Source organism: Gopherus flavomarginatus, chromosome 2 (assembly GCF_025201925.1).
Source record: "Gopherus flavomarginatus isolate rGopFla2 chromosome 2, rGopFla2.mat.asm, whole genome shotgun sequence".
Classification (NCBI taxonomy): domain Eukaryota; kingdom Metazoa; phylum Chordata; order Testudines; family Testudinidae; genus Gopherus; species Gopherus flavomarginatus.
The window spans coordinates 88,267,768-88,289,090 of NC_066618.1; the positions used below are offsets into that span (position 1 = coordinate 88,267,768).

The 21,323-nt window shown below is 37.9% G+C and overlaps 1 protein-coding gene across 11 annotated transcripts in view; it reads left to right on the plus strand.

The window, feature by feature from the left end:
- ARPP21 (cAMP regulated phosphoprotein 21) overlaps window positions 1-21,323 on the plus strand; it is a 265,697-nt gene that overhangs the window by 148,698 nt on the left and 95,676 nt on the right. For 8 of the 11 annotated variants that reach the window (XR_007772330.1, XM_050937943.1, XM_050937940.1 and 5 more), the window contains 4 exons: window positions 7,942-8,050; window positions 9,891-9,992; window positions 16,241-16,278; window positions 19,603-19,662. Coding sequence is in view for 10 of the 11 variants with exons in the window: in XM_050937943.1 (XP_050793900.1) it covers window positions 7,942-8,050; window positions 9,891-9,992; window positions 16,241-16,278; window positions 19,603-19,662 (309 nt within the window). In the remaining variant the exon portion in view is untranslated. The remainder of the gene's footprint in view (window positions 1-7,941; window positions 8,051-9,890; window positions 9,993-16,240; window positions 16,279-19,602; window positions 19,663-21,323) is intronic. The other 3 variants (XM_050937948.1, XM_050937949.1, XM_050937950.1) reach the window with 3 other exon arrangements.

Here is a 21,323-nt window from a genome sequence, read left to right on the forward strand (position 1 = left end):
GTTATCTTTTTACTGGTGTAAATCAAGAATAACTCCATTACAATGGCTGGAATTATTCCAGATTAAAACCAGCATAAATGATGGTAGAATTTATTTTGTTATGTATTACATTGTTTTGTGCGATTAATTGCACAGTACTGTTAAAGCTTATTACTCAGTTCACTGATGGAAGAACAGATAGATGCTGGTTTCACAACAGAAAACTCACAAAACAGCTTGATGATACTACCAAAATTCTATACATCTTTCTCCTCCCACATGGAGGAGCTTACCCACCCTCTCCAAGTTTACTCCCTCTAAAAATGGGCCTCATTATGCAGTATTTACTCAGGCAAAAGTCTTTTTTCTCCAGTGGGAGTCTTGTCTAAGGTTTTCAGGCTCATGTTCAAAGTAATCTCAGAGGTGTAGAGGGAAAATATCAGTAGACATTTTTGGAGTTATGATGAGGAATTCTATTTTTTTTTTTGGTTTGAGAACTGCAAAATAATTTATGTGTGTAAATAAGTAGGGGAGAAAAGGGACTGATTCCATAATACAATTACTACAGTTCAGACCCTGTGTTAACTGTGTGCAAATTCAGATAACTATATTTTTCAGCACTCCAAGGGCACAGAAATAAGAATCCCCTGAGCTTTCACCAGTATTTCAAATTGAATAATTGAACATGAACTCCCAGTGCAATGCTGTAGCTATGCAGGCTAACATGATATATGGAGTTGGTGTTACCTCTGTATACAAAATTAGGCTTGGTCTAATTAAAAGTTAGCTCAACATAGCTACATTTGTCAGAGGTGTGAAAAAACCACACCCCTGATCAGCATAGCTCTGCTGACCTAACCCCAGTGTAGGTACAGCTATATAAATAAATGAAAGCTTCTGTCAGCCTAGCTACCATCCTTTGGAAAGGTGATGCTTTTGTCAGCATAGGCTGCATACACTGTGGGGTTATGCCAGGATAGCTATGCGAACACAGCTGTGCTAGTATAGTCTCTGTAGGGTAGATGCAGCCTTAGTGAGACCATTACTGGAATACTATGTCTTCAAAAAGTATATTTAAAAAAATTGGAAAGGGTTCAGAAAAAAACCTACAAGAGTAACTTGAGGTCTGGATAACACACTTGAGACTTAAAAGCTAATTCTCTTTAGTTTATCCAAGAGATAGTTAAAAGTTAACTTGATCAATTGTTTAAAAGTACCTACATGGGGAAGAGATTTCTGATAATAGATGTTTCTTTAATACAAGAGAAAAAGGCATAATAAGATCAAATAGTTCAAGATTAAGCTGGACAAATTCAGACTAGAAATAAGGCGCATATTTTTAACAGTGAGGGTAATTAATCATTGGAACTTACCTCTAGAGATAAGGTGGATTCTCCATCACTTGAAATCTTTAAATTTAAGGCAAGATATCTTTCTCAAACATGTGCTCTTGCTCAACCAGAAATTATAATGAGGTTCTATGATCTATGTAATGCAAGAGGTCAGACTAGATGATCATAGTGGTCCTTTCTGATCTTAGAATCTATGAATCTATTAACTTTAAAAAAGTCTGGGAAAGTTTAGCTGAGACCATCTACAGAAAAGGAGATGGAGAGTAACTCACATGGACCTTACTTTTTCCTATTATCTTGTTCCCTTCTTTCCTGCCGTGTCACATTATACGTAAACACTTCCGAGTAGATTAGTAGCATCCTGATCAAAGGTTCCAGTGGCTAATAAAAACCCTTAGGTTTAATATACAGTTGCAATAATTGTCCAGACCTAAACTTCTTGGAGATAGTTGTTACATTCTATCTCCTAACCAAGCCTGTGGATTCTCTTATATGCATGTTAACACAAGAATATAACCATATACAGGGTAACCAGGAAACACAAGTGCAAGCCTGCGTAGAATTTGACAAGTTCAGACAAATTATACTATATCTTTGACCTTTTAAATTGGCATTTGCTTAGTACATTTCAGTGTTTTTTTTTTAATGCACAATTGCATTGCTGTATTTGATTTTTCACAGTGGTCTTATGGAAAGTTTAAAATTAGACTAGAACTAAAAGTAGATAAGAACAGCCATACTGGGTCAAACCAATGGTTCATCTAACCCAGTATCCTGTCTTCTGACAATGGCCAGGAGTGAACAGAACAGGTAATCACGAAGTGATCCATCCTATCACCCATTCCCAACTTCTGGCAAACAGAGGCTAGGATCGCCATCCCTGCCCATCCTGGCTAAAAGCCATTGACGGACCTATCTGCCATGAATTTATCTAGTTGTTTTTTGAATGCAGTTATAGTCTCGGTCTTCACAACATCCTCTGGATGACTGTGAATTGTGTGAAAAAATACTTCCTTTTGTTTGTTTGTTAAACCTGCTGAGTATTAATTTCATTTGGTAGCCCCTAGTTCTTATGTTATGAGGAGTAAATAACACTTCCTTATTTACTTTCTCCACACCAGTCATGATTTTACAGACCTCTGTCATATCCCCCCTTAGTTGTCTCTTTTCCAAGCTGTAAAGCTCCAGTCTTCTTAATCTCCCCTCATATGGGAGATGCTCCATGCCCCTGATAATTTTTGTTGCCCTTTTCTGAACCTTTTCAAATTCCAATTGGAATAAATAACATGATAAATATCATGTCAGCATAATGAAAACCATAATTTGGAAGTTTGTATGCTTAGTAATTCTTGCAAGTGCATATAGGTGTCTGCCAATACATATCTAGCAATATTTCACATTCTGCACTTCACAGCATTAATTCCAGGCATAGGTGTTGAAGAGGAAATAGCGGAACCATGCAGGTAATGAGAAAAATGTGCAAAGGCTTAACTGGCTAGCATTTTCATACTTTCCCAATCTACATGTATTTGTCTACATCTCTTGTTTACTTTTAACTGTTATACATTGGAAATATAGCGAATATACTATCTTCATTTTTATTAAAGGTTTTATTTATAAGTCACTGAAAAAAAATATCCAGCAAATGGTTGATTAGGCAAGAGGGTTTTTGATGATCCACTGGATTTTGATTTAAAGTTCTAAGAGCAAGTCTGTTGCTCAGGTACCAAATCAATGTTTTGTTTTTAACTTGTAGCTTGAGGGGGGAGGGAAAGGAGGGAAAGCCAAACAACAATGCAGTATATCCTGAAACAGTGGGGATGATCAGGGCCTTTAGGCTGTTGAGCAATAAGAAAGACAGGACTGCACAGTATGCTGCACACTGTCGCACCTGGCATTAATTAACAACCTTGTTGGCACTGATATCTTTGGTAGATGCCAAAGAATAAATGGTTATGGAACCAGACTTATCCTTTGACAGTGTGAGAGAGGTTTTTTAAGGTCAGGCACAGGACACATTAACAGAGTAGTTTTAATAAATTAGCGCTTCCACTGTCCCTACTCTATTTATAAAGTGAGTAAATAGGGGACTTTGGTTTCCACTGTTGAGAGTCTTGGGCCTTTCTTTAAACACTAAAATCACCATGTATATGTATATCTGTATCTTTATATAAATTCATTGATATGTGCTGAATTCATAATAGACCTACAACAAAATATACTGTACACATATCAGAGGGATAGCCATGTTAGTCTGGATCTTCAAAAAGTGACAAAGAGTCCTGTGGCACCTTATAGATTAACAGACGTATTGGAGCATAAGCCTTCGTGGGTGAATACCCACTTCGTCAAAAAAACGCATCAAACAAAGTGGGTGTTCACCCACAAAGGTTTAGGCTCCAATACATCTGTTAGTCTATAAGGTGCCACAGGACGCTTCATTGCTTTTTACTGTACACATACTATCCCTTTCTGCCATACCTTCCATTAACAAATATTTTCAATATATTTTTCGTTTTGGTCTTTTGCTTCATATGGTTAGACTTTCCTACCCCTTAGAATGGAAGTGATTCTTTGTTTGCATGCTGTACTATAGGTGGACTTGAAGATCAAGGAGCTAAAAATAAGCAATGTCTTCTCTGAAACAGATAAATAATTAATTATTCCATACATTTACAGGAAACTTGTTAGAGAATTTTAGTCAGTATAGTACATACATTGTTTGTACATCAGATTCAGCTTGTCCTGATTTGGTCTTACAGTAGAAGAGAATAATGACAGAAAAATAATACTGAGTAAGAAATAATCTTTCAGATTTCCTCAAGGAGTAGTACAAGGTATAGGTGCACTTCTTTGTTCTCTTCAAGTTTACAGTACCGCAAACCCCAAGCAATGAGTCAGACCCCAAAACAAACATGACTGGGTTAAAATAATTACATATGTCAAATAATACTTTTTGGATTTATTTTATTTGTTGATTTCTAAGCCTTTAAGGTGTGTTTGGGTCATGTTTTCAAGCTTTTCTCCGCAGTCATTAGGGCTAGAAACTTAGGGTGAAATCTTGGTCCCACTGAAGCCCCAAACAACAAAACTCCCATTGATTTAAACAGTGTCAGTGTTTCACCCTTCCTTTTTTTTTGTTTAAATGGAAGTTAACTTTCTTACATTATCACTTGACTCTGGATGCTGGGCAATGTAAAACACCAAATATTCACAAGCAGTAGTGAATAAGTGCAAGCAACTGAGTGTGCAAAATTGTGAATTCACAAATTCTTTGAACTGATTTGGCTTATACCACAACTGAAAATTCATTCCCATGTGTCCACAACCACTCCACAGTTTGGTACATTTTAAAGGCTGTGCTTCAGAATGACTCAGGTGTAAGAGAGCATAAAGGAGAGGGGAAGGTGTTCGTTACAATTCAGGTCCCAAAGGAGATTTGTTAGCAGAACGTACTAATGCTGTGGCTACCTACATTCAGATTCAGAATGATTTTATCTGTCCTTCCCTTTCATGAGCAATGAATTCACTCAAAACTTCTTAAAGTAATGTGCCAGATTCCACTGAGTAGATAAAACATGAAATGAAATAATCCTAACATATGATCATTGGCAGCCTTATCCTGCAAGCTTTGTGCCTAGGACTCTCATTGGTTTTCATAAGAATTCCTATAGTCCATATCTTACAGGGCTGGGCCTTTGGTCTATATGTTGTCCACTTAGTGTGTGAGCCCTTTGGGGGCAGAGACTTCCTTTTTGTGAATGTTCTTTTCTGAACTCAAGTGTTTATTTAAGAGCTCGTTTTCATTGAAGACTGAGACCTGTAGATTGGTTTAGATTAGAGTATTTTGGCCCCATTAGCTATACAATTAACAAAGCACATATAATTTTATTGGAAGAAGCATTTTTAAATAATCTTACAGGGTTTTTTATGTTTCTGTTTCTGTTGGGAGATGAAGGTTGTCCCTCAGTATTTCTAACGGAAATTCTTGTTCTGGTCTTCATTTTCTAACTTACCTCTGCATTTTCATTCTAGGCTGAAACCTGGCATCCAAGGCACCGATGTTGTAGGGAGAACCATACGGGCAGATCCTACAGTAGTACATGAAGTGCCATTGAAGTCAGTAAGTGCCACATGTGCACAGGGGTCTGCCCGTACAGTTCCCTTTCAAGATCAAGGCCCAATATCTCAGCCTTGTATTTTTGTTTAATTTAGGAAATAATCTGTTTGAATTTTCTATGTGGTTTTAACACTGAATGAAAATATATAAATAAATGAAGTTACTGGTTTGGGATCATATTTTGTACTCATGCTTCCCAAAATGACCTGTGGAGAGGTGGAATTAGCAAGGGATTAATTCATCATAATGGTGGTCTCTTCATTTTTGGTATTTTATTTAAAAATACAGAATTAAAAGAATGTTCAAGTATGAATCTACATGGATAAGGCATTTGTATAAAGCAGTAATTACAGAGGATATTTACCAAATGGATTTTAAAAGTCTGTATTTTCTTGACTTTGATACAATTAGATCATTTGTTTTTTCCCTCTTTCTTTTTTTCAGTAAACCCCAGACAAACTGAAAGACTCAAAATATAGATTTACAACTATAAGCTCCACACTGACCCTCCCTCCAGTCCTAACACAATGGTGGTATCTGTTTGTCCTTTAATCGTGCTGTCATTTATGGAAGATAGATTATATATATATTTTTAACCTCTGAACTTTTTCACTTGCTCATTTTAAAGCAAAATTTTGAGGGTCTCTTCTTCTCCTGAAAATTTAAGTATAATACCCATTAATGGGAATGAAGGCAGGATATAATATGTAATATCCTATCTACATTGGTAGGCTTTTCCTTTACAAGCAGCATCACTGCACTGTACTGTTCATTACATTAGAAAACTGTACAAGTGAGCACACACCTTTGCACTTTCCAGAGATATTCAGAAAAGAACAAAGTGGGACACTGGGAGAATCTGAAACTTTCTATGTTATGGACCCAATTTCCAGTGGTGCTGATTAGCCGCAACTCCTGTTGAGGTATGTTGAATTATTGGATGCTCAGTATCTCTGGAAATCGAGTCATTGTTTTCTGAACCAAATTGCAGTCTTTGCCCAAAATGAAGGCCGTGAACAGAAGTTATCGGAGCCCTCCAAAATTCACGTAAATTCATAAATAAAAGGATGTCAGGAAAGTTACCACCTTGTGAGTTTTTTGCATTTACAATAGTTCATTACAAGCCTTTCCTGTATATTTGGTAATTAATTGTAATGTGGCACAAATATGTGTTATGTTTCACTCTGGTATAACTCCAACACTGTGCATTATAATCAGCAGAGTGTTAGTTTGAACAGTGTGTCAGTAAAATAGTGGTTGATTTGTACATCTGGATTAAAAAAAACCATTTTGAATGTAAAAGGTTGTGAGGATTTTTTGGTATTATTTTACAGTACTGATTTTTGAATTTTTGAAAAGACAAGATAAGATAAATTCTGTCTCCAGTTTCCTCACTGTACATCCATTAATGTCAATGGGAGTTTTACACACAGTTTGGATGCATCATTGTACGGTGTATGATCCCTAAGCACTCTGTTCTTCACTGACAAACATAAATTTCCTGTTAACACTATCAGAATTAACAAATGTGCGCCGAGGGGCAGATGAGCCCCTTTCTTTAGGATAAGTTTTGTGTTCCCAAAATTGTGATGCTATTGAATTAGCGGTCTATCATCACATCACAAAATGTATTACTGTTTTGTTAACCAATTTATGGTATAATGAAGCCTTGGCAGACAACTCAAAAGCAGGACATTAAAAACAGACACAAGATGAAGTATGTCAGGAAGAATGAAATGTCACTAAAAGAAACAAATTCTGATAATTGTTAGCTCCAGGACATGAGACGCTTCTTAGCATTTCCTTTTTATGCAAGGTGGAAAAAAATACTGAGCAGTTATTCCCAGTTACTGAACCTAGAAATGTTATGCTCTTAGCCAGCAGTATTTAGCCGTTTAAAAAAAGAAAGCCTGGAAGAGTTTAAAATCAATTGGTTAATCAATACTATGCGATTGTTCTGAAATATTTCCCTGTTTATGAGCCACTGGATAATTATTTGTTTAAACAAAATACCACGAGGTCCTCCCCAATTACTAGTTTGATTTATTAGGAGTGAGAAGTTCTATAAAAATATTTCTATCCGTTTTTCCTTGTTTATAAATGTGGGGAAGCCATATTCAGCTGCAGCTTAGCTGGAGGTCAGGACAACTGAAGGAACAAATTAACATATTGTATGTTAACTTGTTTTCTTGTCCTTCAGTCACAGGGGCTGATGAGGCTGAGTATCTTAATGACTGAGACTTTGCATTCACATTCCTTCCTACATAACAACAACAAAAGATATTTATAGCAATAACAGTTAGCTGCATTAGAACCTCATCAGACAGCTGTAGTCAGTATCTCCCAACCACAACAAATATAAACTAATTTTGCACTAAGTGGCTCTGTGAAAAACAAAGAGCGCCGAGAATTTAAAAAAAAAAAACAAAAACAAACAAAAAACCCAACGAAGCAGATTTTTTTTATTGATATGTTTTACTTTGCTGGCAGACCAGAGCAAAGGTTTTCTGAACATTTAAAAGATGAAAAAGGTGAAGAATCCCAGAAGCGATTTATCTTGAAGCGAGATAACTCTAGTATTGATAAAGAAGACAATCAGGTTGGTTCTCGGTTCGAGAGTTGCTGAAATTTGTTCTGTTTCGAAGGTGGGCTGACTGATGTTATTGTTGTTCTTTTGTTGTTGCTCCCCCCTTCCGCTTTCCTTTTCCCATTCCTCACCCCACCCCACTCCTCCTCTTTGGCATACAGTGGAGAGCATCAAGCCCTAGTGTGGTTGCTTTAGCAGTGGCAGTGTGTGGGTTTGCATGGGTGATTTGCTTGGCACAGGACTTGCTGCATGTTGAAAGGGGATTGGAATGTCAAAGGTTCCAAGCTGTTGGAAGGCTTTGTCAGTCGCATTTCCAAATGTCTGTGTGACTATGGCAGTTGTTCCACTCCCTACTGCTTTATCCTTCAGTTATATACACCCACATGTGTACACACACACAGATCTGGATATCAGTATGGACCAAAGATAAGTGAGATAGCCATAAAGGAGGACAAATCTCTCAAACATGTTATAGTGAGGCTAGCTCAATTTTGAAATCATCCTAAAATAAGTTTTGATCCCGTCCACCCTCCCCAAAAAATAACAGTTTAAGCTTTTAGTTTCTGTCCTTCCCTTGCCCCAACATCATTTTATTGTCTATGTAACTTATTTGCTTGTTTTGCATGTATTGTGGCAGAACTTTTCCCTTCCGTGTGTTGCTTGTGACACAACACTGTTATCTTAGACATGTCTGATACATTACATGTAGGAGAGTGTCAGGGAGCTGTGTGTTTGCACACCACTGAAATTCAGCATTTAAAAAAAAACCTGCTATAAGTAAGCATTGTGTTCATAAAATCATTTTAATCCAGTGCAAAATGTATATATGACAAAACAAAAAATCAAAAGGAGTTGTAACACTGGAATTGCTTTTCTGAGAAAATTCCTAAAGGTAAGACAGTGTGTGCTTTGTCACTCAAGTTGTCATTACTGTGATAGATTCCAGTGAATCTCTCAAAGCCATTGAGTGCCTCTCTGCCTCCTGCTTCTAATTAGAGATTATTTTTCTTTTTCCTTTTATCTTCAGCTGTGTGTAGTAGCTTTCCCAGCTACACTGCATCTCAGTTGGCTTTGAAAAAAAGGTTTAATGAGTAATGGATGTGGGAGCGGACCAAAGGCAAGCAGTGTGATCATATACACAAAACACAGTGTGGGAGAAGGAGCAGCGCTGCAGTTAAAATCTAATTGCAAGCAAGGTGTTTCATGAAGGGTGTCTTTTTTCCCCCATTGTGTTCATGTACTGTTGTTGTCTAAAATGTTGATCATTAAAAGGCTGACATGACTCTTTTTCCCCACTAAGTTGAATTAATGGCTAGGCTTGGTACTGAAAGGGTTAAAACTCTTGTGCAAAATATTCTGGAAAGCATAATTTATCGTCATCGTGATAGATGTAATCTTTTAGGGTTCTTAGTGTTTTATCATCAGTTCCTACCATTTAGTTTCCCTATGCTTTTGCTTGGCTTCATGGATGGTTAGGTATTCTGTGCCATTTCCTTCCTCACAGCCAGTAGGGAAGATAAAAAAATCTGCCTTTTCCTGATCAGTCGGAAGCAAAAGGCATGGGATGAAGAGACCTTGATTCAGGACTGCAGGCTCACAAAAGTCATGCACAAAACCTTATTTCAGTCACTTGATCTAGGAACACTCCAGCAGCGTCTAGCTTGAGAGCCTAGAATACCCAGCATAACACAGTGGTTCACACTCCCCCTCAGAACTGAAAGCTATCCATTTCGTACTTCTCCTTCTTTCTATTTTTTTACGGGAACATTTATTATTCTTAGCTGACAGTTTCTAAACTGCAGTTTTTAACAGCTCAACTTATATAACCCTCCTGATTTTTTTTTCTGCTCAGCAAAACAGAATTCATCCATTTAGAGATGACAGACGAAGTAAATCAATTGAAGAGAGAGAAGAGGAGTATCAGAGAGTGAGGGAGAGAATATTTGCACAAGATGTGAGTAGTTGTTTTAATTGCCTCTTTGGTGACATATCTTTATCAGTAGTCAGCCAGTATCCTCTCCCTCTGACATTGACATTGCAGCAAGATTGCACTGTGTAGCTGGAGATGGTAGCGAAAGATGATTAAACCAAAGGGTGTAAAATGAGTTCAAGAGATACCTAGATTGGTTTCTGGAGCAGGAGGTGATTGAGAGCTCTAGTGAAAAAAGAGGATGGTAGAAGGAAGATCAGCCAAAACAGGGCAGGCATGTTGGTCTAAATGGCCTTTTCCTGTTTCTGGAAATGTTTGTGTGTGCGCAGTATAGGTTTCGGTCTGTTCAGTATTATAATACTTGCAAGCAGAAGAGCAGTGATTTAAATGGACACTCTCAACTAATTTAAGCCTCATATTTGCCATTGCTTAAACTTACTCAGATCTGTCAATCTGTTTGTTTTTTGTTTTTGTCAGTTGAACAACTCTGGAAGCAAGATGTTAAAAACAATCAAAAGCCACTGGTTATGCATGACCTTTCAATATTTAGCTGAACTGACCAACTAAGTAGTAAAGGAAACATAGATTAATGAAGAAACTCGATTTCTTCTGTCAAAATCAGTGATGTTGGAAGACAATAAAGGGAGTAAAACAAGAAGAGGCAAAATAATCCCAGCTTTACTGGGGGATGGGGAAATGGAGGGAATCAAAGTTTACCAAATAAAATTGAGTAAAATTACTAGGTAAAGACACGCAAATGTCAAACTTCTATGGCTTCATCCCCATTCTCCTTAAATACATAAATTGATTGGGTCCTATCTGCAGCCAGTTCCTCTTCTTTCTGGGTTCGCTATATTACCCCATAATTTCCCAGTGCGATGTATGGATCAGCTCTGACAGGGTGCTCTGAGGATAGTGACTTCCAAGAGAACATGTCTGCGTCTTTCACTGTTTCATGTCGCATCTCAATGGAAGTTTCACCAGTTCAAGGAATATGGGAACAGTCCTGAATTAAAAAAAAATCAGTATAAATCATGCTGGCAAAACAAACAAACAAACTATGCAAAATTGTTTTTGACAGTGTCCTTTTAAATTAGAGCTTTTCACATGCCACAGAAGGAATCATGTTGCTTTTAGATGACTTTTTTTAAACGTGATGCTTACGAGTTCTTCTGATTGTCTTTGTTTTAAGCGGAATATACTGCAAATATGTGAGTGTGTATTGTCTCACTTGTGACTTTCCTTATGATAAGTAATGTCTCTACTTAGCAAGTAGTCCACTGATTATAAAATGCAATTTGGGAGGGAAAATTATGCACAGATATTCAGCATAGTATTCTCTGTTCTTGTGACTGAGAAAATCCCAGTATTAGCTGGCTCTTTGTTTTTAATTTCACTTCAGTATGGCAGCCTAATGTCAATACAGCTGCAATATAAATTGTAGAACTGGCTGTGTCCTTGTTTGTCTGCTATAAGCGAATTACTGTTTTTGACTTCATACAAAGGAGCGTATCTTAAAATGGATAACTGCAGGTGATAGATTTGGAACATGGCAACAAGTGACAAGATAGGGAATGGTGTTGCCAGAGTGACTTAGTTTGTGCATCTTAAGGGCAGCTAGAAGCAGAGAATGTGGCCCCAAGTGTTCATGAAAGATGCGGTGAGATTCTGAGTGATTAAGCATTCATCCCCAAATGCGCTGCTGTGTTTGTTGTTTATTTCGATACTTTTACCTTCAGTTTGAAAGACACATGCAAGTGGTGAGAATTTTAATTGCCATAACTAGAAGGTTGATGTGAGCTGTCAGGTTAGCCAAGAAGGGGTTTTATCATGAGTAAAAGCATGGCTTGTGGCAGGAGCTGTATCAATGGATTAGGACTACGCCTTTTTTAAAGGTTAGCAATGCAGATATCTCTCCCTCTCTCTCTCTCATATACACTCATTTGCTTTCTCTCTCTACTTATTGTAGGTATTAGTGAGCCATCAATAAATCATATTACTGTATTTCAGCAGGCTACACTAATGATGCAAATAACTAAATATTTCTTAGCTGTGCTGCAGAGTGGAGCATGCCTCACAGATGAGAGCCTCTCTGGCATGGTAGAAATATTTATACATGGTGGTAGGCATTGTAATATATTCTTTATTTTCAATTTTAGGAATAACCACTATTGACTGCCTACCATATATAGCCACTTACATATGGCACTTTATATTTTTAAAGCCCTCTACAGTCATTAACTAATCAGTTTTCACAACACATCTGTGAGGTAGGTACCTAAGCATTATTGTCCCCCAAATTGTAGATGGAGAAAGTGAGCTGCAGAAGTGACATGCCTGACATACAATTTTATTTTCCTTTGCTATTCACACCACTGTAGTTAAATTTATGTTAATACGCTGATTGTGAACCTTAGAAAATGTATTAAAATGCATCACTTCTAATTACAGTGTGTCTGAAGAGGTGTCTCAAATGCAGCTGATGGTGTCCTAAGATGATTGCTTTAACACCGAATTGTAAATATTTGTTTCAGGTTGAAACCATTTGGGTGAGATTTCAGTCCAAGAGAAAACTTTGTTGAACAAAATTGAAAAGGGAAAAAAATTAATCTAAAACTCTAGACATGTTTCAGATGATATATCTGCTTTTCAGATTCAAAAATAACTAATGAATATGCTCCTGCTTACTCTGCAGCAGGCTGGACATAAAACCTGCATCAAATTCTCTTCATTGTGCAGCGCTCCATGCATCATACTAGAAATTATGAACAGCTTCATTTTAAATTTAAATTTAAATTGGAGGTTTTAATGAATTAAATATGGCAATGTAATGTCATCTGTACAATATTCCTTATGACATTTCTTTCAATATTAATGTCACTTTAATTAATGCTTTTCCCCACATTTTCAGTATGCTGCACTTTTTTGTATTGATGATGCATAACTGCATCATCGGTGTTAGGGAGACCTGGATGTTTTGACAACAGGGTAGCAGAAAATCAGAGCTTTTGGCATTTGGGGAAGCACAACGAGCAGTCTGAGGTTTTAGGAGAGGCACATTAATTTGATGTTTCCGCGAAAATGTGTGGTAAGAGAATTGTTAACATGGGCCACTTTAATTGCCATTATTAGTTCTCAGGATCAACAACACACTGAGATGAATGGGGAGTTCTTCCCATCTTCTAGAAACCTTTCAGGCTTCCTGCAATAAAACATTGCCTTGGTTACATTAGGTTCACATTTTCAAGGCAGTTTTTAAACCATGAGGACTAGAAACATATTTTTTTAATGAAAGCTTAGTTTCAGTTCTGCAACAATGGGTGGGGTCAACAGCAAACTGCACTGCAGCAGAATTGCAGAATACATGGGACCCTGAATATGAGTGTCTGTTAATCCAAATTATGTTTTAATTGCTGTTAGCATTTTGAAAAATAATTGGCCAAGATATTAAAGGTGGGTGAGATAATATCTCATTGGACCAATTCTGTTAGTGAAAGAGACAAGCTTTTGAGCTTCACCATGAAAGATGTATCCTTGTAGGATGTGTACATATTGGGAAAATAAGTGTTTTTTACCACACAGCACATGCTGCAATTCTAGTGAAAACAATGGGGCTGTAGTTTACACAGGTATTAACAGGTTAAGGTAAACAGTAGTAAGGAGCCTACTGTTTACCGCCCGTGTGCTAACGTGTGAAAACTGCAAACCGCCTTGTCCATGCTAAGATATTACTGTCTGCTAATTATCCCGTTATCTAACATGTGGTGAAAAACGTCACTCTGTTCCTAGTGAACCCCACAAGACCAAAGAATAGGCTTTTAGAGCTTATGTATGTCCCACTGGAGAAAAAATGTTGTGGGACAGCTAAAAATGGGGTTGCAAATGAATGGATAAAATATTGGTTCCAGAAGGAAGGACAATGAGGTACACATAGAACCTGAATGGAAGTTTTGAGTGTGTAGGTCCTTAGGAAGTGAGCAAATAATCTTGTGTAACATTTTTCTCATTCTAGATTTGTTTTGATTTCCCTTAGATCTATAACTGACAGAAAGGTGATTTAAAAGCTATGCTATGGTTATTTAAGCTTTCCCTGGGACTTTAAATTGAGAGTTATTGATATTGCAGAAATGGAAAGTGAATCTTGACCTCCTAGTAGCTAAATTGCTACCCAAAGCTTTTAAGCCCTCTTATTTTTAATAATAAGGATAATATAATAAAAATGTGTCTGTCTTCTGTGCCATGGAGCCCCACATCAGCCTTGAAAAATGGATATTCCAGGAATTGTATGGCCTTGTGCCAGCTTCTGCAGCATGGAAGATGAACGGAGTTTTCATTGAATCTGTCCATAAGGCTGTAATGCAGATTACACTGATACTCTTCAAGATACTGAAGAGGTAACAGACATCTCTCAAGTTTTGAATAAAATGTAAATCCATGGTGCTTATTTATCCTTATGCCTGACATGAACAGCAGCAATGCTCCTGAGCAAAATTTTTCAAAACATGGCCTCTGTGGGCATGTATAGCTTTGCTTGGGTAGTCATCTGCATACACACATTAGCAGATTGACAATGCAAAAACTCATTGTGCACAAAACTTGTATGTGTGCAGTTGGAGGACAAAGTGAGGCCTCTTTGAAAATTTGGCCCATCCTATCTATGCAGACAGGAAAACCATTGTGTTAAGGGTTGGAATAAGAGGACTTTTGCTTTTCATCTTCATTAGGAAGAGAAGCAGTTTGACAGGTTTGTTAATATTAGGGAAGGGGCCTCTTAAGAATGGGAGAAGAGGGAGTGGAGCAACTGTACAAAGGAGCACAGTGCTCCATAGTGAAAAGGCATGCGACTCCACGTCGGCCTCTCAGCCTGGGGCGAAAACCTGAACCTGTTAAAATCAATGAGAGTTTTGTCATTGACTTTAGTGGGGCCAGGATTTTACCCTTAATATCCTGAGGGTTTGCCTTACAGAGAAAAGAACTCGCCACCGATCCACCCCACTAGTCCTGCTCATTTAGTTGGGATCCTGCTTAGGAAGCCCATGCCACTCAAGCTATACAATTAATGAGAACTCTCGGACACATTTTCTACCAAACTATGCCCACCCAATATACTCTGACAACAATGCTAAATGGAAGGATTACAATAATTGCATTATTTTAAATTGTGGGCCAAATTCTCTGCTGGTGCAGATTGGCACAATATTTCAATAGAGCTAAGCGCAGTTTACACCAGCAGAGAATTTGGCCTTGTATATTTGGTGAAGCCCAGGAATGGACACAAATGTGTTCAGCTTTTAGCCCACAAGTCATGAATCAATCCTGTTGAAAATAGGAACATACTAAATAAAAGCACTTCCTATGGCATTAGAATTTGACATGCCTGATGATGGCGTGCTATTATTCCATGAACCGAGTTCTATTGTTATGGAAGTTATGGACATTTTTTCCACTCTTTTTCCTTTTGTTTAAATTCAGTGGAAAGACTATCTGTCTTTTTTCTTCAGTACCTTGTGGAGATATAATCCAATGACAGCAACTGTGCACTTGGTGTAATTAACATGAAATAGGAGGGAAATGAAAAAAATCAAAGGGAGAGAGAATTATTCATGGGAAATTGAGCACAGCTTCATTTCTCAACATAAAAAATTAAGGAATGTTAAAAGAACTGCATACTTGCCAGTAGGATTTCTTTCTTTCTACTCTCTCACCTTGGCCAAAATCTAAATCCTCCGAGAGGACTTTTTACAATGCTTTTATTTTATTTCTCAGTACCAGATGCATTTGTTTCTTCTCTGTTTGTGAAATTAAATTATGTAATATTTTCTAAGTATTACAGCATCTCCACTCCCTTGCAGAACTGTACTCATTTTGCATGCTTTTCTCCCATTTGTCCTCCTCCCCTGCAGCTGTGTGTTATGGTGTCACTTTATTGCTAGCTGGTAGGCAGACTAGTGGAACCTTCTGCTTCTGTTTCCCTTCAAAACGTCAGCGCTTTATATACATCTGGCCTCTTCTGATCCAAAAAACTGAGAAATCTGAGTTTGTTTCAAAATTGAGATAAGTTGCAAGTAACATATTGTAATGCATGGGAATTATTTTACTGGTGTGACCTTATTCTTGACTTTTTTCCCCCTCTTGTCTTCTACAAATGCAAATGATGCATGAATTAAAATCCCCTTGAGCCTGAATGGGGAAGATAATTCTAAAATCAAGCAAGAAATTGGACGATAGCATATCTAGAATGTCTGGTTCAATCCTTTTTTTTTATTTTTCAGTCAGTTTGCTCCCAGGAAAACCTTTTTGTGGAAAACAGGTAAAAAAATTGCTTTTTTTTTTTTTTTATTTGTAGCTGTTAGTCTCAGACTCATTGTCAAATTAATTTGTGATCCAACTTATTTGAGGGCTTTCCCTCTTTACTGGGATTTGCACTTAGATTGTCTTCAGGTATATGGTGATATAAGAGCATATCAGATGTTGCTTGCCACTTTCCAAAGCTGTTGAATTTAAGGTTAAACAAGTGCTTGTTAAACCAGCAAAACACCAATGTAATGATTGATTATCAATGACCCACCTCTCTGGAGTGCTGAGAGGATTTAACTAATTAGTTAATCTTTGTGAAAGGCATTGAAGTTATTGGATGAAAAATTTTATAGAAATGTGGAATGTTAGTCCTTACTGAATTTCATCCTATTTACTTCAGACCATTTCTCTAGTTTATCCAGATCTTGAATTTTAATCCTATCCCCCAAAGCATTTGCAACCCCTTCCAGCTTATCCACAAACTTTGTAGGTGTACTCTCTATGCCATTATCTAAATCATTGATGAAGATATTGAACAGAATCGGACCCAGAACTGATCCCTGTGGGACCTCACTTGTTATGCCCTTCCAACATGACTGTGAACCACTGATAACTACTCTCTGGGATTGGTTTTCCAACCAGTTATGCACTCATCTTATAATAGCTCTATCTAGGTTGCATTCCCCTAGTTTGTTTATGAGAAGGCCATGTGAGACAGTATCAAAACGTTTACTAAAGTCAAGATATACCACATCTACTGCTTCCCTCCCCTATCCACAAGGCTTGTTACCCTGTGAGGTTGGTTTAACACAATTTGTTTTTGACAAATCCATGCTGACTCTTATTTATCACCTTATTATCTTCTGGATGTTTGCAAATTGATTGCTTAATTATTTGCTCCATTGTCTTTCCGAGTACAGAAATTAAGATGACTGCTCTGTAATTCACTGGGTTCTACTTATTTCCCTTTTATAGGTGGGCACTATATTTGCCCTTTTCCAGTCTTCTGGAATATCTCCCATCTTCCATGACTTCTCAGAGATAATCGCTAATGGCTCAGATATCTCTTCAGTCAGTTCCTTGAATATTCTAGGATGCATTTCATTAGACCCTGGTGACTTGAAGACAAAAATCCTTGGATGAATTAGATAACTTGTTCTCCTGTTTTAGCCTGTTCTGTTCCTACCTCATTTTCACTGGCATTCACTATGTAAGATGTCCAGTCACCACCAACCTCCTTGGGGAAAAAGCGAAACAAAGAAGTCATTAAGCACCTCTGCCATTTCCCCTCCCTCATTGAGTAATGGGCCTACCGTATCCTTGGTCGTCTTCTTGCTTCTAATGTATTTGTAGAATGTTTTCTTGTTACCTTTTATGTCTCTGACTAGTTTGATCTCTTTTTGTGCTTTGGCCTTTCTAATTTTGTCCCTACATACTTGTTTTGTTTATAGTCATCCTTTGTAATTTGACCTAGTTTCCACTTTTTGTAGGATTTGTTTTTGATTTTTAGATAATTGAAAATCTCCTGGTTAAGGCAGGGTGGTCTCTTGCCATACTTCCTATCTTTCCTACACAGTGGGATAGTTTGCACTTGTGCCATTAATAATGTCTCTTTGAAAAACTGCCAACTGTTTTCTATTGTTTTTCCCCTTAGACTTGCTTCCCCTGGGATCTTACCTACCAACTCCCTGAGTTTGCTAAAGTCTGCCTTCATTGTCTTTATTTTGCTGTTCTCCTCCTACCATTCCTTAGAATCATGAACTCTACCATTTCATGATCACTTTCACCCAAGCTGCCTTCCACTTTCAAATTCTCAACCAGTTCCTCCCTATTTGTCAAAATCAAATGTAGAACAGCTTCTCCCCTGGTAGCTGTCTCCACCTTCCTAAATATAAAATTGTCTCCAATACATTCCAAGAATTTATTGGATAATCTGTGCTTTGCTTTGTTATTTTCCCAACAGATGTGTGGGTAGTTGAAGTCCCCCATGACCACCAAGTCCTGTGCTTTGGATAATTTTTTTAGCTGTTTAAAAAAAGCTTCACCCACCTCTTCTTCCTGGTTAGGTGGTCTGTAGTAGACCCTTGCCATGACATCACCCTTGTTTTTTACCCCTTTTATCCTTACCCAGAGACTTGCAACAAGTCTGTCTCTTATTTCCATCTCAATCTCAGTCCAAGTGAATACATTTTTAATATATAAGGCAACAACTCCTCCCTTTTTTCCCTGCTGGTACTTCCTGAGCAGGCTGTACCTTTCTATACCAATATTCCAGTCATGTGTATTATCCCACCAGGTCTCTGTGATGCCAACTGTGTCATAGTTGTCTTTATTTACCTGCATTTTCAGTTCTTCCCTCTTATTCCCCATACTTCTTGTATTAGTATACAGACATCTAAGATACTGATTTGATTCCCCCTCCCCCAGTTTTGTCTTCTCTCTCCTTTATCCCTGCTGCAAGAGCCCATGCTCCCTCCAAATTCAGAACCTTCTCCCAGGTCTCCATGTTCTTGATTTACCTGTGGGTTTTGAACACTTGCCCCCTTCAAATCTAGTTTAAAGCCTTCCTCACTAGGTTAGGCAGTCTATATCCAAATATGCTCTTCCCCTTCCTTGATAGGTGGACCCCATCTCTGCTTAGCAGTCCTTCTTCCTGGAACAGCATCTCATGGTCAAGGAAGCTGAACCCCTCCTGGTGACACCATCTTCACAACCAGGAATTCACCTCCAGGGTGTATCTGTCTCTGCCGGGGCCCCTACCTTTGACCAGAAGGATCGAATGTACATGAAGTTAAGCATGTGTTTTAAATGCTTTGTTGAATCAAGGCCTTAAACATGTGCTTCACACCACTTCTATTCATCAGTTCACCTGAGCATTTCTTCAAGCTTCAATGACTTCAGTGGGACTTACAATGTTCTTAAAATTAAGCATGTGCAGTATTTTGCTGATTTGGAGTTTTTAGATCTTAATAGGTGTAGCTAGGTTTATTTTCTTTAAGAAATTTTTAAAAAAAAACGTTTTTCTTTGGCTTCTGAGAGTTGCAATTTGTTTATTATTAGAAAGTGGTAAAAGATTTCCAGCCTCTTGCTGGCAGGTGTTTTATGGCACAATTAGGCATCACAGAAAGACCGTCCTGTGGCAAAATCATCCTGGGAGTAACTCCAATGAGATCAAAATAGCGGTGACTTTAGCTTCATTTCTTTAAGTGTGGGTACAGAAAACTAGAAGTTGTTGCTAAGGAGCAACATGGGATTTAACATTAAAGACGTGAAGTTGAATTTATCATTAAAACTCCCAGGTCTATTACCATAATTTTTCTTTTCTTTTCATTTTCAGTAGGCTCTTGGAAGACAACAGTATATGCAATGACACCCATAAGAAAAGACAGCTATTTAGGTTTGTATGGTTTACTTTATTAAAGATTTCTTTCCAACTAATTTCACTTGTGAGTTTATCTGTGTCCTCATAGATGAAAACAAGTATCTTAATAGGTGTGAGGGTACAGGTGTATGTATGGAGAGGAATTATGGACACAGGACTGGTAGTCAGGACAACTGAGTTCTAATCTTGATTTTATCCATACCACCTATGTGACTTTGGGAAAGTCTTGCTTCAAAAGTCTGAATACAATAGGAGTCTTTCCAGTGACTTGAATGGGATTTGGATCAGGACCTTAGACCTACATTTCCAAAATTGTCCATGAATTTGAGGAGCAACAATTTGGAGGTGCCTGTAAATGGACTAACACCACTCTGCACTAATACAACACACACACACACACACACACACTCTCTCTCTCTCTCTCTCTCTCTCTCTCTCTCTCTCTCTCTGTTGGATTGGCACCCAAACTCACCCCATTTCTTATGATTATTTTCTTGCCAGTTGAAAGACAAGTAGCACTTAATAAACCTTGGGTGAGGCTTTTTCCCTCAAGTTGTACTTTTTGGGGGGGTTTTCTTCTATGTTCTTTTAGTTCTGGATGCTAGTTCCCTTTTTTCAGAGATCCACTCCTTAATATCTATAGTGGAGTTAACAGGCTTCACATACCACTGTGAATCAACAGCAGTCAGTTCACATTTCATAGAGAGTTTCCACACCTTCCAGCATGGCGAGGCAATGGAAGACCCTACCACCTTGCTTAAGTACTCAAGTTGAGTCATCTAATAAGGGACTGATTTAAATAATTTGGAATGCATGTGCTGAACAACTCTGAAAACCAGGTCCCTACTACTAGGTGTCTCAAACTGAGTATGCAAAAATAGTAAAGCCTTTGGAAAATATAGGACTTAACCTACATAACACATGGATAACTAGGGTGGTATTATTTCTTTACTGCGTGTGTGTGAATGAATGTATATGTTTGTTTCTTAGCATGTAGTATGCACTCTTGCTGTTTTGGGGGCAGGATTTGAGAAGCCCATGCAGGTCTTTGGGTGTCCCTACACAGCAGGGCTGGAAGGTAGAATAAGGCTGGGCCAAGGAAGGGATGGTGTTGTGACCAGTGGATCCATCACAGACAGATCCACAGCCTGTTGCCTCAGGCAATAGGTAAATTATCTTTTTCCCATAGTGCAGGCCAACCTTGCTTGTCTGAGTATCTTGGGATGGGGAGCATCTAATCTTCAGATAGAGTGAGGTTTGTAGTAATTGATGTCGGTTTCTAAATCAATTCTGGATTTTCGGGACCGGAAGGAATTTTGGATAACCCAGCATTGCAGATAATGAGATTTCAGGTCATCAGGGTACAGCCGTACTTCATTTATCTCTCTCTTTTACGAAAACATAAATACAAGAGGGCCATTGTTTTTTAAAGCAGAAGAATGTAACAGAATCAGCAAGTAATGCTTGCCCATATAGTCTTCTTTCTTGGTAAAATCTAAAAACATTTTTTCTTTTAAAATGTTTACCTTTTTTTTTTTTTTTTTTTTTAAATTTTATTGCATCTGTGGTCTTTCCGCTGTGCTCTCCCATTGTTTGGTTTCCCAAAAATTGACAGTAAACACTGCTGATCACATCTTTGTAAGACTCTGATCAAAGCCAAGCAATGCACTAAGCTT